The sequence below is a fragment of the Zootoca vivipara genome, chromosome Z1 (assembly GCF_965207765.1).
Source record: "Zootoca vivipara chromosome Z1, rZooViv2.hap1.1, whole genome shotgun sequence".
NCBI classification, from domain to species: domain Eukaryota; kingdom Metazoa; phylum Chordata; class Lepidosauria; order Squamata; family Lacertidae; genus Zootoca; species Zootoca vivipara.
In genome coordinates, this window is record NC_142583.1 from 63801599 (window position 1) to 63814859 (window position 13261).

General features: G+C 44.0%; 1 protein-coding gene across 1 annotated transcript in view; it reads left to right on the forward strand.

The window, feature by feature from the left end:
• Positions 1-13261, forward strand: part of ANTXR2 (ANTXR cell adhesion molecule 2) — a 145581-nt gene that overhangs the window by 38571 nt on the left and 93749 nt on the right. Inside the window, exons 8-10 of the mRNA XM_035111642.3 lie at positions 3065-3122; positions 4364-4453; positions 8425-8494. Coding sequence (XP_034967533.1) covers positions 3065-3122; positions 4364-4453; positions 8425-8494 — 218 coding nt within the window. The remainder of the gene's footprint in view (positions 1-3064; positions 3123-4363; positions 4454-8424; positions 8495-13261) is intronic.

Below are 13261 nucleotides of genomic sequence, written 5' to 3' on the forward strand. Positions count from 1 at the left end.
TTATGAACACCTCAGTTTACGAATTTTCGGTTTACGAATGCCGCGAACCCATCTGGAACGGATTAATTCACTTTCCATTACTTTCAATGGGAAAGTTCGCTTCAGTTTATGAACGCTTCAGTTTATGAACAGACTTCCGGAACCAATTACACCCATGCTTCGGGTTAAGTACGCTTCAGATTGAGTACTCTGCGGACCCGTCTGGAACGGATTAATCCACTTTCCATTACTTTCAATGGGAAAGTTTGCTTCAGTTTATGAACGCTTCAGTTTAAGTACTCCATGGACCATCTGGAACAGATTAATCCACTTTCCATTACTTTGAATGGGAAAGTTCGCTTCAGTTTATGAACGCTTCAGTTTATGAACAGACTTCCGGAACCAATTGTGTTCATAAACCGAGATACCACTGTAGTTAGCCATTCTAATAAACAGAATGTATTTTTAGCTGCATCCACTGGAGTGGGTTTTAAAAATGCATGGAGTTCAATTCCATCCCTTCTTCCTTGATTAAAACAAAACAAAACAAAACAGGAAAACCTCAGCAACTGATATATTTTGCACTATTGCATATATCTCTTAATTGTGTGCATGTTTGCAAAGGAAATTGAAATGCAGATACCTAGAGAGATGGTGTAATTTTGATATGCGCCCAGCTTCCTATTGCTGCAACAGGAGTTACTGGCAAGAAGAGTGAAGTGAAAGTTTAAAGTGCTTATATTCTGTAACTTTGCTCGTGGGAACTCTGATTCTGGCTTGCCGTCATCTGTATGTTAAAGTTATTTTAATCGGCAAGAATGAGTGATTGACGGGGTAGCCTGTAGTGTGTCTGGGAAACAACTCTTGAGTAAGCCTTCCTTTTAAAATAAGAAGCAATTTGCTCTATTCCAGAGGAAGTGACTGTGAGCTCACTTCGACCTTTGAACTGACGATGCGTTCCCACAGGTTGTGTTCAAAAGTTGAAGCCAATTGGATGAAGGCTAAGGTATATTCAAGGAGACCAATGAGATGTGGCCTGGACCTGCTTCCTACCAACCATTGGTCATCAAGCCTGCTCCTATCTGCATAGTCCTGCCCCTTCATCTGCATATGCACATGGAGCCCTATGAAAACCAGTGCTTACACGGCAGGAAAGCACACCCGTTTCCTCTTCTTCTGAAAAGCATTTCTTGCTTTTTCTGGGATTGCAGCATTCTCTCTAGACTGGGCTTGGACATGGCGAAATTGTCAAAACATCACCAGTTGCCACGTCACTCTACAGCACCAACAAATCTTGAAACAAACAGGTCTTTGGGGCAAGACAAAGAGCATGCACTTTGTAGTTTGACCATGAGGTGTATGGGCATAAAGAACAAGAGAGTTTCTTGTGTACTGCAGATTTTTGAGGGGATATTTCCTGAGTCTTTTCTGGGCAACGTAGGTGATATTGGCAACCCCTGCTTTTACAAAACAGTTTTGCCTGTGTAATTTCTCCACCCTCCACCCAGTCTCATGCTAGTCTAATTTAAACCAACTCCTTTTCACAGTGGGCTTATCCAGTTGTTGTTTTTATCGGTCTTCACACATTTAGTGAATACCTTCTTATTTTGATGGATCTTCAATATTGCTTACACCTGGCCCCCGTCTGATAGTGTTTTAAACAACTATTTTACAGTTGAGGCTGCTGGTTTTGCTCATGTTTTTTCCCCTGTTTCTGGATTTGCTTGGGATTGTTAGAATATATGTTTATTTTCTGCTCTGTTTTTCTTCCCCCGCTGATCTTTGCTGTTTTACTTGCCAGTGATAATGAGAAGGAAAATACCTGTATCAATTCCAGGTTGCTGTAGATTGGGAGCCTGATCTATAGGTGTGTTGTGGAAGTGAAGGGGGGGAATCCTTTGGATCTTGGGGATCCAAGGCTACCCCCCACTCTCCACAACATCCCCCTGAGGATACCTCCATATAATACCCCTTCTGGCATTATTATAATTCATTAACTGTGTATATTTATAATTTTGTATTTTAATTAAATTTGTATACTGCCCTTCACCTGAAGATCACAGGGCAGTTTTGCAACATAACAATACAAAATGAGGACGCGAAATGCATAATAAAACAAAAACAAACCAATAACCCCCCCTCTCCCACAAACACATTTGGAAAGCAATAGAATTTTTTATTAAAGATTTCTCGGCTTACAAAAGTATGTGCAATGTCTCTTTTTTCAAGTTACATTTTATACAGATCAGTTTCATTTGTTGAGACATTAGTGCAGGCCTAGGCAAACTCCGGCCCTCCAGATGTTTGAGACTACAATTCCCATCATCCCTAGCTAACAGGGCCAGTGGTCGGGGATGATGGGAATTGTAGTCCCAAACATCTGGAGGGCCGGAGTTTGCCTATGCCTGCATTAGTGTTACATTAGGAAGAAAAGGGGGAAAGGGGTGGAGGGAGGAATGGTGAGTGGGGTTGGGGTTGGGTGGCGATGTTTCTACTTTGCTTAATGTATGTGTGGGGCTTAATCAGCCAGGCCTGGTTATAGAGAAACATTTTTGCCTGGAGCCTAAAGATATGTAGAGAAGGCACTAGGTGAGACTCCCTTAGGAGAGCGTTCCACAAATGGGGAGCCACCACAGAAAAGGCCTCTAGACCGCACACAAAGAAGGGCCTCAGATGATGATGGGAGCAGATTTACACCCATAGAGTTTTCCACAGGTATACTGAGGGCCTGTGGGGTGGGTGTGCTGCGGAGTCGGTCTCTGCCCCATCCTAAACCCTCTCATTGGATTTCCAGTGGGGATTAGGATTGCTCTGAAAGTGATGCAGTTTGGGAATTCCCTCCATTCCGAGTTGTGGGAAATGAACAAGAGGAGCCCATTGAAGGCATAGGCACATTCGAAATCTCCCTTGATGTTTGGATCGGGTGACTTATAAAGCTCTTTTCTGGACGAGGGCCACTCCATGCACTCTCTACTCCAGGGCAGATGGATATTCTTCGTTATGAGTGGTTAGTTACCGTTGCTCCATTTTGCTTTGACAAATCTTATGATGCCCCCCCCTTCTCAATTCCCACTTTCCCAAACAGATCTTGAAGCAGTCGTGCCCAGATATATATCTGCAGCCATCAAGCGTTTGCGTGGGAGGTGAGTTTGCTGCGTCCGGAAAACAGTGTGCAAATATTGACAATCCTGCTGTTTCTTCCTTGGGCAAAATGTGTAACTCGGAGCGCCATATGCTTGAGTAGGAAGATGCGAATTAAAGGTGTTCTCCCTTCCTTCTCCAGTTTGCCAGTGACGGCATTGCATATTTAAATTTGTCCCAGTTTCCTTCCAAAAGCACCCCTTGGGGGGGCGGGGTGTAGACTTTTAAGGAGGTTAACTTGATGTCATCCCAAATTATTTCCCCAAGCTACTCTGTGAGATAGATAAGGCCAGAATTAGGCTACATGGTGACCCCCCCCCCAGATGTTAATGGACTACCACACCTGCCACCAGGGGTGCCATCTCACCCTCAGGATTGTGGGTGCCTGCCACCCTAAGGCTGACGTGCGACATCACGCACACATGCTGTATGTAGAACATGTGACATCACCTTACCTTCCAAGTCCCGGACTGCAGAATCCGGGACCGGCAGGCGTGTGACACCGGAAGTTGCGTCGACGTAACTTCCGGTGTCACTTTGCCCTTCTATGGGCACCAAAAATGGCTGCCGCCGGCTTCGAAAGTCGCTTGTACGCATGTCAGGAAGTGCGTCGACGCAACTTCCGGTGTCGCTCCGCCCATCTATGGGCACCAAAATGGCCGCCGCCGACACCGGAAGTCACGTCTATGCACTTCCGGACATGCGTAGATGCGACTTTTGAAGCCGGCAGCGGCCATTTTGGGTGCCCATAGAAGGGCAAATCGGAAAGAAAAAAAATGGCCGCCGGCAGGAGAAAATAACGGAGAAAAACGGGAGATGAAGTGATACGGGGGGGGGACCACCGGGAAAAGGTAAGTAAAAACAGGGGTTTCCCGGAGAAAACGGGGTACTTGGCAGCTATGGACATCACACACACTATGTGCAGGCGTGTGCCTGTGACATCCCACATCTGTGTTGTGGCAGCGGCAGTAGCTTCCCTTCCCCCTCCTCTTCACAGCCAGCAATGCTCCCTTTTCAGTGGGAAGGGGCTCGGAATTAAGAGGCAGAGAGACATTATCTCCGCGTCTGAGTCCCCTCCACCCCTGTCCCTTGGCCATGTTGTTATGGACAGAAAACGTAAATGCTTAGATCTGCCATCAAATGGGAAAGCTCCTAATGAAATCTTTCCTGCCAGGGGAATTAACACATTCGGTTTTAGAGATGGCAAGCTCATGTCTGTTTATCTGGTGTCCCTTGGTTTCAGAGGAGTTCCAGGTCGTTCTGCGAGGCTTCATGTTGGGAAGGAATGTGGACAATGTCTTCTGCTCCTACGAGGTCTATGGCATGAAAATTGGTAAGCATACCCGAAAAGTGCAAAACAGTGTCACACAAATTGAAACTCTTGCCTCTGCCCCCAGATCTCAGGGACCTGGTGTAACCCAGCAGTAATGCGTTGGGGGGGATTTGGAACAGAGATACAGCTGGAGAAAAAGCTGTGAAGCTCTCACTCCCCCATCCCTCACGGTTCTTTGCTCCGAATTTTCTAGCATGTTTTTTACTCTTGCAAAACTGGTTTTCACTTAAAGAAATATTTGAGGCTGAAGGCAAAGCGCAGCAAGATGTTTATCCTGTAATCTACCGGCATGCTGATCAGCCCCCCTCCAGTCTCTCATCCCACAAGGCTGTCTTCCTCTGCCCCCAACCCCGAGTTACCTAATTATTATTATTATTATTATTATTATTATTATTATTATTATTATTATTATATAAAGCATGTCAGAGTAAATCATATGATAAACATCTCATCTAGTTTGTCTCCTAGCTGTGTGTGTTTTCATGTAGTGCATAGTTTTGATTTGGGTCGTATCCACACCATGCATTTAAAGTACAGTCGTACCTTGGATCCCGAATGCCTTGTGACTCAAACGTTTTGGCTCCCAAACGCCACAAACCCGGAAGTGAGTGTTCTGGTTTGCAAACGTTCTTTGGAACCCAAACGTCTGATGGGGCGTCCGCGGCTTCCGATTGGCTGCAGGAGCTTCCTGCAGCCAATCGGAAGCTGCACCTTGGTTTTTGAACATTTTGGAAGTCGAATGGACTTCCGGAATGGATTCCGTTTGCCTTCCAATGTGCGACTGTACATTGCTTCCCCTAAAGAAACCTGGGACCTGTTGTTTACCTCTCAGAGAGCTACAGTTCCCAGCCCCTGTAACAAACTACAGTTTTCAGGGGTTGCTGAATTGATTTGTATACCACCCTTCATTCAAAGTACATTTGCTGCTGTACATTGGGGGCCTGATCTATAGGTGTGTTGTGGAAGTGTGTGGCGGCAGGCTTTGAATCTTGGGAATCCAAGGCAGCCCCTGCTCTCAACGACACCTCCCTGGAGCTGCCTGTTTTGGCACCCAACACCAGCAGGAAACTACAGGTGTGATTATTTTTTTATTACATTTGTATACTGCCCTTCATCCGAAGACCACACTGCAGTTTGCAACATAAAAATACAAAAAGAGAACGCAAAATGCACAATGAAACAAAAGAAAACCATTCGCAGCCCCCTCCAAACATATTTAAAAGGCCGGAGAATGTTTAATCAGTCAAAGGCCTGGTTTTGGAGAAATGCTTTCGCCTGGCGCCTAAAATGATGCAAGGAAGGAGCCACAAACAGGGAGCCACCACACAAAAGGCCTGTTCTCGTGTTGTCATCCTCCAGACCTCGCACAGAGTGGGAAGGGAAAAAGGCCTCAGAAGATGATTGCAGGGTCCGGGTTGATTCAGGGTCCAGGTTCTTTGGGGCAAATCATGTTGCTTAAATGTATGCTGTAGATGAGACCTTGGATCTTTTTGGACCTGAAGGGTGTAGCACGTGCGCTGGTGTTAAACTGAGGGTTGCTTATTATTCACTGAACTGGTTTCTCCCCACATTTTTCTCCAATTGTGAAGAGCAGACTCGGGGTATATGTGCATGCTCAGAAGGCTAGAGCTTAGCGGTAGGCATGTGCTTTGCCTTCAGAATGTCCCGGGTTCAATCCCAGCTGTTTACCAATTAAAAAGATCAAGCAGCACATGACTCAAGATGCCGACACTCAGGCAATACTGTTCTTGATGAGTAATTAGACTGATCAACTATAAGGCAGTTTCCAATATCCCTAAGCTTGGCTAAACCTAAGTGGCACCTTCTTCCATCCTGTTCTTGCACCCCGTATCCCCACGAGGGTTGCCTTATCACATTTTGCGAGATCTATGTGTAAACCACAGTAAATTGTGCATCATTGAAGGAAGACAAAGGATTTTACCAGGTGGACATACTTGGGTCTGAGAGGTTAAACATTTGCTCAGTCTGCTGCAGGTTGTAGATTTGTGTGCATGCCTGTGTTTAAAAGTACTGAATTTGGCCGGTTTTTCCATGCCTTTTCATTATTATTATTATTATTATTATTATTATTATTATTATTATTATTATTTTTTGGGGGGGAGATTGCCAAATGGTGTAAAGGAACCTTGCCAAAGAGAACAGCAGAAGACCAACCTTCCTTCCCTCAGCACTCTCTGATATGGGGGCATTTAAGACAAAAGCATATGGGCACATGCTAACCCACTCTGTTTGTGCTAGTATCCGATCTGGAATTAGCTGCTAGTGCAAAATGTTCTCTTCACAAGAAGAAATGTTTCATGAGCCCCTTCTTCTAACACATTCATAAAATAGTAATTGTAATAATAATAATAAAAAGGAATGTTCATTTATTTGTTGCCTTCATTAGTAACTTACTACATAAAATGCCTCAAAGTGATGTAAAAAAAATCATGAATAGCACAAAAAATACATTTAAAATACATCAAAAAGATTGAAATACGTTATAGACTAAAAGTGGACATCCTGCCACACATAAAAAAGGACAAATGGCACCCCAGCCCTACTTAAAAGCTGAAAACCAATGCAGGCTGGGACATTATCATAGCATAGGACTCCACATGAGAGCCAAATACTTGAGTGAATGGGAACGTCTTTGCCTAGCACCTAGAAGCTGACAGTGATGGTGCTGGCTGCATCTTTTTGGGGAAAGCCTTCCACAGTCGAGGAGCCACTGAAGATCTATTCTGCAAATGGAGGAGGCACACAAAGAATATAGGGTCTGGATAGGTTCATGCATGGAGAGGTGGTCCCTAAAGTATTGGGGTCCTAAGCCACATAAGGCACCAGCTGCAAGGTTCCATAAAGCAGGGAAATGGTCAGAAATTTTTGACTTAGTATTTAAGATGTCTGTGATACCTTGTGGGCTGGTGGGTAGAGAGCTGGGTTATTAGGAGTTTGTATCTCCTTCCTCCCAGGATGGGCTGCAAAGGGAGATCAGCTGGGTGGGTCCCAACTGGATTTAAATAGCTTCTAAATGGTCATGTGTTAGACTGACTTGAGACATCTTCAACCAAGCCTTATGAGGATGGGTTGAGGGAGCTGGGTATGTCTGGCCTGGAGAATAGAAGATGGAGAGGAGACAGAATGTTGTTGTTTAGTTGTTTAGTTGTTGTCCGACTCTTCGTGACCCCATGGACCAGAGCACACCAGGCACTCCTGTCTTCCACTGCCTCCCTCAATTTGGTCAAACTCATGTTGGTAGCTTCAAGAACACTGTCCAACCATCTCGTCCTCTGTCGTCCCCTTCTCCTAGTGCCCTCCATCTTTCCCAACATCAGGGTCTTTTCCAGCGAGTCTTCTCATGAGGTGGCCAAAGTACTGGAGCCTCAGCTTCAGGATCTGTCCTTCCAGTGAGCACTCAGGGCTGATTTCCTTCAGAACGGATAGGTTTGATCTTCTTGCACTCCATGGGACTCTCAAGAGTCTCCTCCAGCACCATAATTCAAAAGCATCAATTCTTCGGCGATCAGAAGACAGAATGGCCATCTTCAAATATCTGAATGGCTGTCACATGGAAGATGGAGCAAATTTGTTTTCTGCTGCTCTGGAGGGTAGGACCCAAACCAGTGGATTCAAATTACATGGAAGGAGATTCCAATTAAACATTAGGAAGAACTTTCTGACAGTAGGAGCTGTTGGGCAGTGGAAGGGAGGTGGTGGGTTTGCTTTGGAGGTTTTTAAAGCAGAGGTTGGATGGTCATCTGCCATGATTCTTTAGCAGTGATTCCTGCATTGCAGGGGTGTGTGTGTCTATTTGATTCCATGGTTCTTGAACAGATATCTCTGCATACTGCTTCTAAGTTTAGCTTAGAGCAGGGGAACCTGTGGATCTTTGATTATTGTTGGAACTCGGCTTTTTATCCTGTGAAAGTAAGGTTATGTGACGCTTTGTTTTTGTTTTCTCCTCGCAGATGAAAGGCCCATAGAGGTGGGAACTGACTTTATCCTCTGCCCAGCACCTATTCTCAATGAAACTGGCCAGTAAGTACTTCACACTTGCGTGGCATGAGTGTTGTTGTTTAGTCGTGTCCAACTCTTCGGGACCCCATGGACCATAGCACGCCAGGCACTCCTGTCTTCCACTGCCTCCCGCAGTTTGGTCAAACTCATGTTCGTAGCTTTGAGAACCATGAGTAATTCAGTGCCATGAGTAATTCAGTTAATAGAGAGAAGCTCCAGAGAGCCCAAAGCACCCCTCTGCCAAGGAGGTTGCTCATGGTGTCTCTGTATGAGTGACGGTTGCGGCCATGCCTCTCTCCTATCGGGCCCCACTGAGGGCAGGCATTTTTTCTTGAATTTTCTGAAACAACTGTAATTGGATTATTCAGTCACTCCCAGTTTGCTGCTGCTGCTTCTGCTGCTGGTGGTGTGTGTGTGTGTGTGTGTTAGTGTTAGAGTGACTCTGCATGAGTCACTGTTCATTCAGGAAACATAGATTATAGGAATATGGAAAGGGCATCCCTGAGGATGAGTAATGCATCCTTTTTCTCACTCTAAAGTCTCTAAAGTTTGGGAGACATAGACTTGGCTGTAGCTTTGATCTGTGTTTTAGAAAAGAAGTGGGTACAGGCAAAAGGTGGTTTTCCCCTTCTCTTGCACTGATCCCTTCCTGTGTGCTAATTCACTAGGGAGATTCACCAGATCTGAAATGAGTTTTAGATAGCTTGTGACCAAACAGATTTGCAGAAGACTAAAAATGAACCCACAGCCAGTTCATTTAACTCTGAAAAGGTCTGGCTTGTCAAAAGCTGTGTGCATGCTAGCTCCCTTTTAAAAATAAAATAAAATAGGGCATGTAATATACTTTCTTCTGGACGATCTTTGGTTTCATGGTTAAACGGGCTTACATTACCACTGACACTTACAAGCTATTATTAAAATTGTGCGTCAAGATGTGTAGCAGTACTCAACGTGCGATGATAAAAGAAGGCACTAATTTTAACATCCACAGCAGAATCTTCACAACATTATGGCTGAAACATTGTCCAGGTTTTATTCTAAGTGTCACTGGCCTTGCCTGAAGATCCTGTATGTAGCCTTTAAAGCTAATTCTTCCTTCCATATTCAGATATGCCTTAGGCTTCCGAGATCACTTTTGCTTAGGTTTAATTTCTTACATACTTAGGGAAGCTTTTCCTCAGTGCTACCGAAACTAGTCAGGAAGCGGAACATAAATAACAATGGGAGCATGGAACTAGGAACCTGCTTTGTAGCAGGAGAATAACTTCACTGTCTTCTTTCCATTGGAGGTGAAAACTAAAGAGCCCATTATGATAGTCCATGTAGCATGTAGCTACAGGTTTGCCCCTTAGCTTTTTCTTCTCCCAAAGATATCCTGCAAGGATGATCCCTTCGGAAAGAAAAGAACTACAGTGGTACCTTGGTTCTCAAACTTAATCTGTTCTCGAAGTCTGTTCCAAAACCAAAGCGTTCCAAAACCAAGGCGCGCTTTCCCATAGAAAGTACATAATGCAAAACGGATTAATCCGTTCCAGACTTTTAAAAACAACCCCTAAAACAGCAATTCAACATGAATTTTACTATCTAACGAGTCCATTGATCCATATAATGAAAGCAATAATCAATGTACTGCACTATAAAAGAAATAAGACAGTATTGCAGATGACAAAAAACTAAGATTATTATTCTTTTCTTACCTGCACTGATGATAATCATTGTTTGGATGGGGGGGGGGGCTTTTATCAATTTCCACAACCACACAATCAATCAATCAGTCAGTCAATCAATCAGTCAGTAGCTGAACTGGGTTCCACACAGTCCCAGGAGGTCCCAGGTTCAAATCTTGCCATCTCCAGGTGAGGCTAGGAGAGAACCTTTCCCAAAATCTTGGAGAGACGCTGTCAGTCATTGTAGTTGGCACTTAGCCAGAGGAATACAAAGGAATGTATTCAAAGAATACAAAGGAACAATGCAAACATAACTTAATGTTATCTAGCACGGACTTTTTCCACACACACAAATAACATACAAATACTTTACTATCCGAAGATGCAAATGGGATATTTCACTCGAATTACAGTCTCCCACATCCCCCAGGGCTGAAACAGAGTAAGCATTACTTCCATTAAACACATTTTGTATTAGTTGTGAGCATACTTCTTTTAGGTGACTAATCATTCGCAGTCAGAAACTGGGACATTTATTGCGTAATCCACTGACACAATGCAAGGGAACTTCCTGTGTTTCTGTGTTTGGAAGGTAACACTGCATACTTACTGCATGTGAAGGAAGCTTTCCTCTGCACATTCAAAACTAGCATGTCAGAGAGCAGGGTGGAGGGAGGTTTAGCGTGATAAACTGGTCTTTATGTTTAGTTGCATGGGAGGAGCGTTCGAACATTTCTCCATCTCCCCAATTGCTGTCTGAAAACGATTCAGCAGCCCAGAAGCAGAGGCATCACGTGGGGCTCCGAGATGATCACCGCCGCGCAACCTGCCAAATGAAGGCTAAATGTGCTGAATTTTTACTGCCATGTGTCTTTTAAACCTTGGTGCAAATGATCAGAACATGTTGTATTTTTATTGTTCTGGGATGTGATTGTCGGGCGGTAGTGTTTCTGCAGTCGGCACGGCACCAAATTGCAGTGGCAATGCAGGCAAAGTACTCGGGAGCCAGGATAGGTTCTTTTCGGGGCAGTCTTTATAAAACACTGCCTCTAGACTAGCCTGTTAGGGTCAGGTGTAGATGTATGTGTATGTGTGCGATGGACTTCGAAATTGTTGCTGTTATAAAAGAAATCTGAAGGAGTTTGGCCTAGGCAGCGTGCGGCGAGTTAGAAAGCCGACAGCTCTGAAAGCAAATGTACATATTTGAACTTCTGACTTTCCATTGGCAAAGCTTGTGCTGTTGTTGGAGAGCTCCCAGTTATTCCCCTTGAGGGGACTGAACTTGAGGGGACTGACTGGTTGCTAACTTAGCAGCAAGCAATCTGCAAAATGCTGCGCTCCTACCTCCCCACCCGAAAAACACACACGCAACACAATCCCCATGGGAAGCCATGTAGATTAAGTTGCATTATCTCCCGGCCAGTTTTTACAACCTCCAGGAATTTCCTAAATATACGGCGGAGGCAGATAGGCACATCTACTCCTATTAAACTCAAGGCAGGCCGACCAGGAAAGAGGCCAACCTAAAATAAATTGGTATGGCTGGCAGGACAGTGGCTTAGCTTGGACTCCAGCCCCAATCTCGTATTTCTGTTGACAGCACTGTGTGATCGAGATTGATAAAATGTCATCCAGGGCTTTGCACCCAATAGCAAAGGAATGCAACCTGCTGTGCCATCAACAAATCCCATGGGGTTGGATTTTGGTGTCCCAAAGTTGAGGCAAGCAGGACAGTAAATTGGGAAGCCCGACTGTGCCCATTTTGAGTTAGAATGAGCATTCTGCAACCTATAAACTCAACTTAAACTCAACTTAAACAGTTTTTTTTCATGATCTGCTTTATTATGTTTTTCCCCCCAAATGATTTTTATTGAATTTTCCAAATAAGAAAACAAAAAGAATTTTTTTCTTATACATTCCATCTTATATTCACCCATCTCAGTTCATTTCACTCTGCCGAGCTGTGACTCCCCCCCCCCCCCGGCCATTCGGCTTTATTTCTCACTCTTATCTTGCAGTTCCTTTTTACCAACTTGTTTAAATCAAGTTCGTAGGATTTATTTCAGTCCTGCAAGTGTCTTTAAACTTCTTCAGTTCCTTTCCACATAGTCAATGAATTTACTCCAATCTTTTTGGAACCTTGCCTCTCCCTGGTTTCGGAGCCTGCTAGTCAGCCTTGCTAATTCCGCATAGTCCATCATTTTCGTCTGCCACTCTTCAATCATCGGTAGCTCCTGAGTTTTCCATTTTTGGGCTAACAAAGTCCTAGCCACGGTTGTCGCATACATAAATAATACTTGATCTCCTTTTACAATCTCCTGTCCTATAAGTCCCAATAAGAAAGGTGTATTTAAAAATCTTTTTCAGTTTGTTATATATCATTTCCCAAAATCTTTTAATTTTTTCGCATGTCCACCACATATGATAAAATTCACCATCCTTCTCTTTACATTTCCAGCATGTTTTACTACTCATTCTATACATCTTAGCTAATTTTACTGGAGAGACAAAGTTCCAAAGGGAATGGAGTAAATTCATTGACTATGTGGAAAGGAACTGAAGAAGTTTAAAGATGTTAAAAGGAGAAAATTTTGTGTTTGTTGTGTGTGTTTGTGTTTGTTGTTGATTGTTTTGTTATTGTTTAATGTGTTTATTTGAAAATTTAATAAATTGCTTAAAAAAAGAAAAGAAAACTGCCGGCATCATAATGCCGTCATACAAATCTATGGCATGACCACATTTGACAATAATTTGTTCAGTTCTGGTCACCTCAAAAATGATATTGTTGAGTTGCAAAAGGGTCAGGGAAGAGCAACCAAGACGATCAAGGGGATGGAGCAATTCCCGTATGAGGAAAGGTTGCCACCTTGCCCCTCTCCATACTGTTAAACATCAGTGGTACCACTGCCAGGAAGCTGGCATTGTAGCTGCAGACTACTTTTGCTTGCAAGTGGTAAAGACTTCCCTGCATGAACCCCTTGGTAAATTGATAATCTGTGTTCATCCTCTGGCTGGAGTAATAAAGGGAACCTCCTTGTTTCCCCCCAGAAATTGGCATCTTCTGTATTTTCCATGTCCTCCAGCTTAACAGGAGGCTGTACTGGAATACCTGGCAGGCTGG